Source organism: Nannospalax galili, unplaced genomic scaffold (genome assembly GCF_000622305.1).
Source record: "Nannospalax galili isolate Female #2095 unplaced genomic scaffold, S.galili_v1.0 scaffold513, whole genome shotgun sequence".
In the NCBI taxonomy this organism is placed as follows: Eukaryota; Metazoa; Chordata; class Mammalia; order Rodentia; family Spalacidae; genus Nannospalax; species Nannospalax galili.
The window spans coordinates 2,512,453-2,525,081 of record NW_008334861.1 but is presented as its reverse complement, the minus strand read 5'-3'; the positions used below and the strand labels follow the sequence as shown (position 1 = coordinate 2,525,081).

Below are 12,629 nucleotides of genomic sequence, written 5' to 3'. Positions count from 1 at the left end.
AGAACCATGCCACTGGAGGAGGTCAGCAGGATGGGATGAGGTTGGGGGAGCTTGTCATGGGAAGCTCCTCACAGAATGATTGTAGGAGCCCTGGAAAGCAAGACTGGATCTCTGAGGGGAGGGAAGATGGAAGGAAGTACTAATTACGTTCTTCATTCATTTGCATTTCAGGCTGTGGAAACCTGGGACACTGCTTCCTTTCTACGTGGCATTGGTCTAGAATCCTTTGAGTATTACTAAAACTCTGAGCTAATAAGCTTGCCCTACTGTTAGATCAGTCCATAGACACAGGGAACAATGGCTGTGGCACTCTTAGAGGATTGGTGCAAGGGGATGGACCTGGACCCCCAGAAAGCCCTGCTCATCGTGGGCATCCCTGTGCAGTGCAGTGAGACTGAGATAAAGGATTCTCTGAAAGCAGGCTTGTGTACCGTGTGTGCACACAAAGTGATAGGTAGAATGTTCAGGAGGGAAGACAAAGCTAAGGCAGTGTTAATTGAACTTACTGAACCTGTTGATTATACTGTGGTACCCAGTCATATACCAGGAAATGGGGGTCCCTGGGAAGTGGTGGTAAAACCCCGTCATCCAGATGATGAGTTTGTCAGTAAGCTGAACTGCTTTCTGAAAGATGAGGGGCGGAGAATGATAGATGTGTCCAGAGTCATGGGGTACAGCACTGTCCCCACAGAAGGAATGGAGCCACAGGACTCACACGAAGTCAAATCAGAAAGTGTGCAGATTCCAAAAGAGAGCATGTGGTACAGAAAACTCAAAGTGTTTTCTGGCAGTGCTTTCCCAGGCCCAGGAGAAGAGACCTTTGAAATCTGGATAGAGCATGTCACTGAGATGATGCGGTTATGGCAGGTGCCCGACAAGGAGAAGCAGAGACGTCTTCTAGAGAGTTTGCATGGCTCTGCATTGTCAATCATGCGAGCGCTGAAGGCCAGCAATGACTCCCTAACTGTGGAGCAGTGCCTGGAAGCCCTAAAACAGATCTTTGGGAGGAAGGAGGACTATAACATCTTACAGTCCAGGTTTCTTCAGTCTTCTCGGAAGCCCACAGAGAAGCTATCTGATTACTTGGTGCGCTTAGAGCCCCTACTTCAGGAAGTGGTGAAGCAAAGGCCATTGCCAGCACAAAATGCAGACATGATTCGTCTCAAGCATATCTTATCTCAGGTCTCCATGACCACTGCTCTGCAGGGCAAGCTGTTGATCTTAGATCAGCGAGGGTGCCCACCCACTTTTCTGGAATTAATGAAACTCACTCGAGATGAGGAGGACTGGGAGCAGCAGAAGCAGGTAGACAAGGAGGGGGCCTGTGAGATGCAGGTAGCAGCAGAGGTCAGTAGAGCAGATCAGGGTACGTGCCAGACACAGTCTACAAGAGAGATCAGCACCCAGACCATACAACAGGAAATGACTGCATCAGTGAAACGGAGGAGAGTGCAAAGGAGGCACAACCATGGGGAAGAAAAGCCTATGAAGGAAGCAGATTCTAGGGCTGAAAACAAACCTTGGGAGCAGAAACTCGAGGCTGTAGCAGGCTCAAAAGATCCAGGCACTCTTTACCCAGACAGGCAGCAGAGATATCTTGCTGAGGTGGTGGAGCAGCGCAGACAAACAGCAGGGGACATGAATGACAGAGAAACGCAAGGTAGCAAGGTGCAGGGGAAGGCACCTGACACTCCACTAGCTAAAAAAGGCGCTAAGACAGACCACATTCCACCCAGCTCAGTGTCTGCCCAGTGCAAACCACTTGGAGACTGTCAGAGTCAGGACTGGGGAACTACTGCAGCCAGAATAAAGGCTGAACCAGATTCGGGTTGGGACAAGTCAGAGGATGGTGAGGCTGGGGGTCCTGAGCCAGTGCCCACTGGCACTGAAGCCACAGGGGTCATGGAGGACCCTGCCGCAGGGTTGTCTTGGCCAGAGGAAACCAGTGACTGGAGGCTAGTGCTGCAAGGCAGGGAGATGGAGCCCCAGAGAGGAGGTCGCAGGGTCAAGCCAGTCTTCAGGATTATGTATACTGCTCTAGGGGAGCCCCACGAGGTCAGCACCCTTGAGCCCTTTCGAGAGTGAAAGCTGGGTCACTGCCAATGAAAGAGCAGGAGGAGGGCTCCGGCGGTGGCCGGGGGTAGTTTGTTCTGCTTTCTGTTGTCCAGGGCGGCTGGAGAACCCCAGAGAGCAAGCAGGGAGAGCCTGGTGAACACAGCACTGCCAAAGCTGGCCCGCGACCCTGCAGACTTGGGCGGGTGGCCTGGAAGCAACACTGAGGTGCCGTCCTGTCTGCCACTCACACCAGGAAGGTGGACTTCACGGAAGAGGCCGTCTCAGTGGTCCTGCTGACTGCCTGGCTCTCCCAGCACAGACAGCCCTCCCCTCCCTCTGTCCCCTTTGCCATCCTGGCACAGTCTTCCCCCTGCCCTGGGGAATCCCTTCCCTGTCAACCACATAGTGACCCAGCTGTCCAGTGAGTACCCACTCCCACACTTACCCCCAACCCATGGCTCCTGTACAAAGTTGTGAAGTGTGTGTTAACTTGAGCAGGTGGAGGCTTTGACTACCCAGTCAGCCACCTCCACACCCTGGCACATGTGTTGTGAGCTTCTGTGTCAGGCAAGGCTGTGCTCGCTTCTTTTCCACCCAGTGACTCCATTTCTTCAGCTTGGTGGGGTGTGCTCTGAATGTCCTGTGACTGCCTTGTGTATGCTATAATAAGGCAGGGCCACGCTACTGTGGGTGATTTCTTCAGCGCCTTCCTTAGAGCAAGTGGGTATTGCCAGAGATGATCTTCTTGGCAGGAGGCAGATCTGGGGTCCTCAGGATGGAAGATCATGGCAGAAAGCTCCACGGTGGTAGACAGAACCCTGGATGTGGAGAAGGGCAGGACCTGTGGTCTCCAGTAACCATGGGAAGTTTTTGTGTTATTCCTTTTCAATGGTTGTAGTACAAGTTTCTGTTCAATAAATTTCAGGAATGTTCCAGCTGTGTCCACCTCTGTTGGGTGTTGGGTGGAGGGCAACAGTGGTGGCTGGATTAACATGGGTGTACGTGCACATCAGGGCCCATAAGGGACTGTGGGGGTCTCCTGGGTGGGCAGGAGCCAGGCTACAGAATGCTGGATGGGCACAGAGTGCAGTGTCTGTTTTCCCAGGGCACCTAACCAGGAGCAGGAACAGAGTTCCTACGTAGAAAGGAGGGTACAGGACAGCAGTTAGGCCCCAGGATCCCTGGCAGTGCAGTGTGTGCTCAGGCACAGGGCATCCACACAGCAAACATGGTGAGGAGGGGATCCTAGAAGAAGTAGGGTGTGATGCCCCTGCAAATGCTGTGAAAGACTCAGAGGGTGGTGTTTGTCCACCCACCCTGTTCGGTCGACCCCTGCTAGCAAACGGTCAGGTCCGGTCTTCACTGAAGGATGTTTGGGGGCTGGGTGGACAGGGTGTTGGCCATGGGACAGAGGATGGGGCAGCTGGCCCCTTTGCAGGAGACCCTGCAGACTTGGGCCGCAGGAAAGAAGAGGGGAAAGGAGAGGCTCATCCCAAGCAGCCTGTCACAGCATTCTGCCCGTTCCTTGGTCAGAACGGTGCTGTACGTGCTGTGATCTCTGAGCAGGTATGACTGTGTTGTGTAACACACACTCTGCGGGTGAGTTCAGGTGTTGGTGTGCATGTCTGATAGTGAATGAATGCATGAGTGATGACCACTGAATTGGGGGGGGGTTACAGAGTGTATAAATGAGTGTGGTTTCAAATGTTGGGAGCCTGTGTCAGAATATCTCATTGAATGTGTGTCACAAGTATGTGAGTGCATATCGTTTAATGCATGTGAGAATGTGTGTGTCTGTGCATGAGACTGGGTGGAATCAGTGAGGCTGTGTCTTATCTGTACAGTTGTTTTGTGTATGTGTCATTGAATGCAAATACAAATGTGAGTATATCACTGAATGAATCACACTGTCATGTATGAGACCTCGTGAGGTAGTGTTTTGTAAGGTTAGTGGGTTATGACTTCTTAAACAGAGTTGAAGTAAGGTGCCAGGAGGCAGAGCCCGCCTCCCTCAAAAAAGCTCTGAGCAGTGGGATCTTCGTGGTCCCCAGCAAACCGACCCTACAGTGGGGCCCTCTGTCCCCTCCAGCCCTGCCTGACCTTGGCACAATCCAGTTTTCACAGCTCCTCCTACCCTTGGGTTTGGCTTCAAGCTGTCAGCAGGCTGCTCCCTGCCTGGAGAAGCCTATGAGCTGTGCTTGATGGACCGCAAGGGACAAGGCCTGGCTGGGGACCAGGCCGTGCCCACACCCTGGGCTCCTTTGCTTCAGAGTGGGCTGGGCCAGGTCAGGCCAGGCACCTGCCACCACTTTCCTGCATCTAAAGGTTGGGGTGAGGTCCCTTGACCCATGCTCCCCCAGATCCTCCTTTGCTTTGTATCTGGTTGTACACTGCCCTCTGAGTGTTCTCTCATTTGAAGCCCTCTTCATTTAGGGTGAAGCCCCTCCCAAGGGTACTATCATCCTGCAGACCCCATACCTTCCTCATGTACCCTGAAGTTGGCACCTTTATTGTAGGCACCCTGTCCCTGTACACAGAAGACAGTCCTAAGAGCTAAATGGCCAGGAAAATGGCTCAGCAGGTAAAAGTGCCCTCCTCCAAGCCTGACAACCTGAATTCAAGTCTCTGAACTCACATGATGGAAGGAGAGAACCAATTCCTGCAAATTGTCCTCTGACCTGACCATGCAGGCACACATGTTGGACACACACACACACACACACACACACACACACATATACACAAATATGTTTCTAAAATTAAGAATATCTTGGCTGCCTATACCTCTGTCTGCCCTGCAAACTCCCCTTGCTGCATATTGACCATGTTGGATTTCACTCCAGCCCTGGTATCCGGGAAAAGAGAAATACTTAGAGAATCCCTCCCATCCTTTGCTGTTCCAGAAAATGTCTTACTTAAGCAAAGAAGCATTTGTACAGATTGAACTGTATTTCCCTCCCCACTAAAATTATATGCTGAGGTTCTAACATTCAAAACCCCACTATATGCCTTATTTAGTGACAAGGTCTTCCAAGAGGTAATTAAGGTAAGATGCAATCATTAGAATGGGTCCTAATTCAGTGTGACATATTTTTACTAAAAAAGAAAATTATAGCTGGGTATTGTGGTGCACACTTGTAGTCCCAGCACTTGGGAGGCAGAGGCAGGCAGATCTCTGTGAGTTCAAGGCCAGCCTGGTCTACACAGTGAGTTCCAGGCCAGCTGGGGCTACAGGGAGACCCTGTCCCCAAAACACCAAAAAAAGAAAAAGAAAAGAAAAAATTATGACAGACACACCTGCACAAGGAATATGATGTGAAGAGACAGTTGGGACATGTTCTTTACTAACAGCCCTTTAGAAAAAAGTAATCTGACCACTGGCTGCTCTTGCAGAGGACCTGGGTTCAGTTCCCAGCACTCACATGGTGGCTAACAACCATCAGCAACTCAAGTTTCATTGCCCTCTTCTGACCTCCATGGGCATGGCACAATATGGATGCATTTACATACATGCAGGCAAAACACTCACACACACAAAAAAACTAAACTAATGAAATCTCCATAGTATGGTAGCCTAACAAGATCTGTATAATGGAAGAAACAGCTGACATGCTAAGGTGGGTAGGGGAAGTGTCACAGGGTCAAGATGAAGAGATAAAAGCATCAATAGATGCTGAGGGAGGGAGAATCAGTTTTCTACAGGTACTAGCTCCCTGAGAGGTTATCTGATCCCAAGGAGGAAGGTAGCTCTAAACACAAGAATAAATGAGCAACACTAAATGGACTCAGTGCAAGATATATAGATATACAGATGTGTGTGTGTATAAAAAGAAGAATGGAAGCATGATCCAGTAGGCAGAAAGAAGATCCCGACTGTCTAGGGCACTAGCCTTAAGGAACAGAAACAAGCATTCTTGCCTTCTGGTACACATCTAGAGAAATGGGTTCCAGTTTGTGCTGGGTTGTGTCTTTGAAGACAGCCTTTGGGAGATATATAGTCAGAAGGAATGTTAGGGAAGAAAAACACCTGTGGTATTTAAATAGGAAAAGTCAACTGAGAGAAAAGTATCTCATCTATTTTCAAAGCTAGCATTTAGGAGAAGAATTAGAGACCACCAGTAGTCTGTAATTAAAGGGCAACAGATTTAAATTTTTTAAATTATTCATTTGTGTGTGTGTGTGTGTGTGTGTGTGTGTGTGTGTGGTGCATGTGTGGTGCATGTGTGTGGAGGCCACAGGACAATCTTTGTGGATTCAGTTCTTTCATCTTACTGAGGAAGGGTTTCTCATTTCTGCTGTGCAGCATACTGCAGGCTCGCTGGACCGAACTTCCTGCCTATTCCGTTTCTGCCTCCCATCTCCCAATCTCAGCATAGGAGTGCTGGGATTTCATATGTATGCCTCTGTATCTGGCTTTTTACCTGGGTTCCTGGGATAGCTCTCAGGTTGTCATGCTAGTGTAGCAAGTGCTTTTACCTTCTGAGTCATCTTCCTAGCCCAGGGCAACAGATTTTTTTGTTCATTTATTTGTTGACAGGGTCTCCCTAGTCCCAGTGTACCTGGAACTCACTGTGGAGACCAGGCTGTCTTCCATCTCACAGAGATCTGCCTGCCTCTGCCTCTGTGTCTAAGTGCTGGGATTCAAGGCATGTGCCACCATGCCTGACATTCAGGGCCCTGTGGCTTATGTCCATAATCTCTGTACTCGGGAGGCAAAAGCAAGAGGATTGCCAGGAGTTCAAAGGCAGCCTGGGCTACAGAATGAGACTGTCTCAAAACAGCAACAACAATAACAACAAAAATGTATGTTCTCAAACCCAGGCTGTCCAGATAGAATACATTTGAAAAGTACCGAGCTCCTGGTCATTAGAAGCACAGTTGGGGGCTGGAGAGTTGCCTCAGGGGTTAAGAGTCCTGGCTGCCTGGAGTGGTGGCACATGCCTTTAATCCCAGCACTCAGGAGGCAGAGGCATTTGGATCTCTGTGAGTTCAAGGCCATTCTGGTCTACATAGTTGAGTTCTAGGCCAGCTGGGGCTACAGAGAGACCCTATGGGGGGGGTCCTGGCTGCTCTTGCAGAGGACCCAGGTTTGATTCCCAGCACCCACATGGCAGCTATCAACCATCTATAACTACAGTTCTAGCGGTTCCAACGCTTTCTTCTAACCTCCATAGGCATTGCACGACATGGATACACTTACATACATGCAAGGCAATACACTCATGCACATAAAGTAAAAATAATAAATATTTTTTAAAAAAGAAGTCGGGGGCTGGAGGGATGGCTTAGTGGTTGGGAGCACTGACTGCTCCTGCAGAGGACCCGGGTTTGATTCCCAGCACCCACATGGCAGCTACAAACCGTCCTTAACTCCAGTCCCAGGGGAATCTGATGCCCTCTTCTGACCTCTGCGGCATTGCACGACATGGGTGCACTCACATACATGCAGGCAATACACGCATACACATAAAATAAAAATAATAAAATATTTTTAAAAAAAGAAGCAGTGGATGAAGGTGACCATGAAGCCTGATGATCTGACTTTGATCCCCACAACCCACGTGGTAGAACTAATTCCCCTAAATTATCCTCTGACCTCCACATATGAACCATGACATATGCATTTGCAAGCACACACACACACACACACACACACACACACACACTAAAAATGTAAAAGAAAGTTAAAAAATAAGTGTACCATATGGACTAGGAATGAAAGGGAGGATGGACTCAAAAGAATATTCGTTATTAAGATTCACTGAGTCTAGAACTTCACATTTACTGAGCATGAAGAGTTTCTTGGTCTAGCTACATGTTTGCTTTTATTTTTGTTGTTGTTCAGGTTTGGTTTGGTTCTGTTCAGACAGGGTAGTGCAGACTGGCCTCACACTTTACAATCTTCCTCAATCTCCTGAATGCTAAGATTAAATGTGTGAGCTACTATGCCTGGCTTCTTGTAGAGAAAATGGATTCAGGTAAATCAAATGCCCAAATTAACAATTATTCCACTTAAAAAGGAAATCATGGGGCCAGAGAAATAGCTCAGTGAGTAAATGCACCTGCTACCAAGCGTGACAACATGAGTTAGATTCCCAGAGTTCACACTCCCAAAAGTTGTCCTCTGACCTCTACACACATACACACACACACATGTTTTAAAAAGGAAATCATAATACTGATGTGTAATATCTTAATATTTATTATAATTTGTATACATTAATGTGTATTAAGCAAGTATAATTAAAAACAGTAAGCAATTAAAAATTAAAAAATGCAGAATTTGGTGCCTTTTAAGGCATGAAAGTGACTTGTTCTGGATTCAAATCAGCACTTCCAAGCTGTCTTTGAGTGGTGTTGGTTCTAAAACTCCCCAAATGGAAGAATACAGCTCTAAGGCGGGGAAACAAGCCTGTCTGGGGCGTCTTTAGCTTGCATTCCATCTGTGGCCTGTACTGAGATGCCCAGGTAACACCTCTAATCAAAGGAGTGACTTACTTTTCCTTCCACTAATTCATTTGGCACCTATATGTTATTGCCTACTATGTGTCAAGTCCCATGCTGGACTTGAGGAAGACTAGCTCATAGTGTGGGAACATGGCAGATTGTACCACTTCCCCCCTTCAGAGTAAATCTAATTGACAGCTATGCAAATAAATAGAATGTTGTTCTCTGATCATTTGATAGGAAGAACAAGTCCACAAGCAAATGTGCACAGGGCTCAGGACCTGAAGAAAGATGGAGATATTCTATAAGTAAATCAAAAGAAAAGGTCTTTATTCTGAATCCAAAAATCTCTGGGGTTATTCTTCTTCTCAAGGAGCTTACAAATTAATGCTGAGTCCAAAGACTTGCAGCGTGGAGTTGAATGTGAGCACTATATCTACAAACTGCTGGAATGAGCCTGCATCTGCTCTGTCAGACATCAGGTTTTGGTGTTTTGATAACTGAGCCCCTAGTAGTTGATACTAGCTGGAGACCGAGTCCGGACTAGAGAACAGGTCACTGAAGCTGTATGCTCACGACAGCTAGCCTTTGCAGATTTCACTAAATGGCAAGCTCCTCTTTAGGAAGATGCACGAGTCAATTCTGTTCCTAGACAAAAACTTGTGTTTGGAGGTGTTTTCATGGCAAGGCCTTGGGGGAGAGGGAAATTTGCTTATGGAGCACTTCAGGGCGGGAACCCAAGACACCCAGCTATATAGTACAATTTCCTACATCTCCCTTTTCTAAGACTATGCCCCAATGGAGGCCCACAGGGCAGTGTTCCAAGGTAGGAATAGGTACCCTCCACACAGTGCTCGGCATGTGCTAAACACTAGGTCAGTGTCACTGTGGTCTCTGTTTCTGGAGAGAGTGATAGCCCCAGAGACAGACAACAGTGCTTCCGCAGGGTTCTTCTGAAGGCAAAGACCCTTCTTTGAGCCTCACTGTCATTTGTAAAATGAGGACAAGAATCTCTCATTATAAGATTGTTACAGAGATTAAAGTTATCACTTCATGATAATGCCTGGTGTGTGGTAAGGGCTCAAAAACTGTGATCTACTTTCTTCACTATCCTATTGGGTTCTACACATTCTAAAAGCAAGTTCAAAGGATTTCTATGTAAAGCTCAGGGAGCGCGCCACTGACAACAAAGACCTGAATCAGCTATCAAGATTCGAACAGACCCAGATATACCTTTGGTTAACAACTTACTAATGTCATACCTCATCAAATTTAAGCCTGGGTCAACTTCTCAATATATGTACCCACATACATCCTTGGAAAAACTCAAATACAGTGAAAGGAGGAGGGAGAGGAGGGGGAGGAGAATTAAAATGTGCTACATAACTCAATCCAAAACAACTACTTTAAAAACTGTATGAGAAATTATATATATATATAATAGATAAGCTAAACATCACCCTTTGCCAACCCTTAGCATTCAATGCCTGCAATTTACCCACCAGGGATCGTCAACAGTCTTCAGCTTGGCCCCTCATAAGTCTCAGGGCGTCTACACACACTGACGCCTACATTTCTGACTGTGTCTAATGATCCAGGCCATCTGTACTCACTAGAAAGCCAGCATGTCATGGGAAAGCTGAAGTGGATTCCTTTCTCCTGGGATAAAGGCTTTCAAGCCCAAACTGAGATCATGGATGTGAAGTGTTTTCTAAGCTATAAAAACTACATGTAAGTAATAATTGTAACATTAAGATACAATACTGGATGTAAGTATGTTTGTATGTTCAACCTAAGAAGGGTAAAAGTGGGTGGAATCAAAGGGAGAAAAATAAGGGAAGAGGAGCCAGCAATTTGGGGCAAATAGAGAGGTGAACTCAGCTGGGATTCATCAGCTTCTGCTCATTGTGGAGAAGCTAAAAGGAAATAGAATTCGCAATGAGACTGGAAGGGTGCATGCAATTCATCCATCAGCCAGGAGCCCTTGGGGTGGGTGACTGGAAGTGACTGGGAGGTGAATCTAATTCAAACACATTTCCTGGAAAGAAAGCAATTTCCTTGTAGCTGGGGAGAGGGACCCTGTTCTGTGTTCAGATATAGGGTAATTCCACTGGTTGTTGGCCCAGATGCTGCTTTACTAGGGGAGCCCCACGAGAGCAGCACCTCAAACACCTGTGTAAGTGAAAACTGGGTCTCTGGATCCAAAGACCCTGGGAGGCCACTGCCAGCCCAGGGGCAGTTTCTTCTCTTGCAGTCTGACAGGGCTGAGGGAGAAAGACACCAGTGCCTGAGAAGAGCCCCAGGCTGGGGCACCAGGTACCGTGGGGTGGGTGCCCTCAGCTGGCTTGGGAAGAAGTGGGTGTGCAGGGCAGCTTTTGTGTAAACAGGCGCTGCAAGAGCAGGAGGAGGGCTCGGTGGTGGTGGGGTAGTTTGTTCTGCTTTCTGTTGTCCAGGGCGGCTGGAGAACCCCAGAGAGCAAGCAGGGAGAGCCTGGTGAACACAGCACTGCCAAAGCTGGCCCGCGACCCTGCAGACTTGGGCGGGTGGCCTGGAAGCAACACTGAGGTGCCGTCCTGTCTGCCACTCACACCAGGAAGGTGGACTTCACGGAAGAGGCCGTCTCAGTGGTCCTGCTGACTGCCTGGCTCTCCCAGCACAGACAGCCCTCCCCTCCCTCTGTCCCCTTTGCCATCCTGAAGACAGGCTAGACTCTGCAGCTTTTTCGCTGGAACACTGCCTCCCTACCTTGTGGTACTTGCAAACAATGCTGGGGGTGCATCAAAAGAATACGGCAGAGTCCAGATTAGAATCTGAGACCTGAGATGATGTTCAGATTCTACCATAAACCAACTAGGTGTTTCTCCAGGCCTGTTCCCTTTCTACATATTTACTTCCAGTCACAAAACAGGCCCAATGGCATCCAAGGACTAGAGGACTCTGCTGAAAAAACAAGACCAAGAGAAATAGCAGGACCCTGAGGCGAAGCCCAGGTCAGAGCAGGACAAATTTTATCTTATTCAGTAAGCTTAATGGGGCTCTTCTCTGTTAGTCCTATGCGCTTCCAGCACCTGCACCCACCTAGAAGAGCTTCTCATAGCATTTCCCACAGTGGATGGTGTCTCGGTGAATGAAGATCTGATCCAGGAGATCACCCATCGGCTTACTGCAAATCCCACACTGAAAGAGAAAGCAAAGTGGAGGTCAACACTCAAAGCGGATGCTGTGCACTGATGTCACATTATGAACTTCTAAGGAGACAGAAAAACATGGCAAACACAGAAGCAAAACTTGACCTAGAAAGTAAGAAAGACCAAAAACCTCACAAAAACTAAGCTGGCAGGGGCTGGGGAGATGGGTAAGTCAGTAAAGTGCTTGCCATGTAAACACAAGGCCTAAATTTGATTCCCAGCATTCATGTAAAATCCAGGTGCAGCAGCACATGCCTGTAACTCCATCACTGGGGAGGACATAGGAGGATCTCTGGGGCTTGCTGGCCAGAACAGTGTAGCCAAATAGGTGAGCTCCATTTTGATAAGAGACCCTGTCTCAAAAATAAAAGCAATGTAGAGCTGGGCATAGTAGCGCATGCCTTTAATCTCAGCAGAGGCAGACAGATCTCTGTGAGATTTGAGATCCAGGCCAGCCTGGTCTACATAATGAGTTCCAGGTCAGCTGGGGCTACAGGGAGAGCCTGTCTCAAAAAAGACCAAAAAAAAAAAAAGTAATATAGAGAGCAATTAAGGAAGTCACCCAGTCATCCCCTGGCTTCCACACACAGACACACACACTCATGCCGGCAGGATGACCAACATCCTGGCTAGGGGCTCAAGTTTCACAATTTAGCCTGGGTTTAAACCATGACACTATTATTTATTAGCTGGCTGAAATGGGCAAGCTACTGAGACTTTCCCAGGTTCAGTTTCCTCACTTCTAAGCTAGGCAGCCTGGCAATCCTTGCTTTTCTAGGTAATGAGGAGAATGCAGGAAAGTGGTCCACGAAGAGCACTTAGTCTGAGGCCAAAGGTTAAAGGGTCAGCAAACAGCAGCAGTCATTGCCACTGGAGGGATGGGAGGGTGTTAATGACGACATTTAAGGTCCAGAGGCAGGTGATATTAATATCCCATTG

The 12,629-nt window shown here is 47.9% G+C and overlaps 2 protein-coding genes across 7 annotated transcripts in view; one reads left to right on the top strand and one right to left on the bottom strand.

Moving 5' to 3' along the window:
- Window positions 1-297: 297 nt before the first annotated feature.
- Pnma5 (PNMA family member 5) lies at window positions 298-2,085 on the top strand. Its single transcript, XM_008829612.1, has one exon. It carries the CDS (start codon window positions 298-300, stop codon window positions 2,083-2,085), a length of 1,788 nt encoding a protein of 595 aa, XP_008827834.1.
- Window positions 2,086-8,248: 6,163 nt separating this feature from the next.
- Znf185 (zinc finger protein 185 with LIM domain) overlaps window positions 8,249-12,629 on the bottom strand; it is a 67,167-nt gene continuing 62,786 nt past the window's right edge. For 4 of the 6 annotated variants that reach the window (XM_029561819.1, XM_029561818.1, XM_017797254.2 and 1 more), the window contains one exon: window positions 8,249-11,679. In XM_029561819.1, coding sequence (XP_029417679.1) covers window positions 11,581-11,679 — 99 coding nt within the window. In that variant the 3' untranslated portion in view covers window positions 8,249-11,580. The remainder of the gene's footprint in view (window positions 11,680-12,629) is intronic. The other 2 variants (XM_029561820.1, XM_029561821.1) reach the window with 2 other exon arrangements.

What these genes read in the sequence shown, in the direction of transcription:
- Pnma5 (XM_008829612.1), top strand. Translation starts at nt 298, where the DNA reads ATGGCTGTGGCACTCTTAGAGGATTGGTGCAAGGGGATGGACCTGGAC.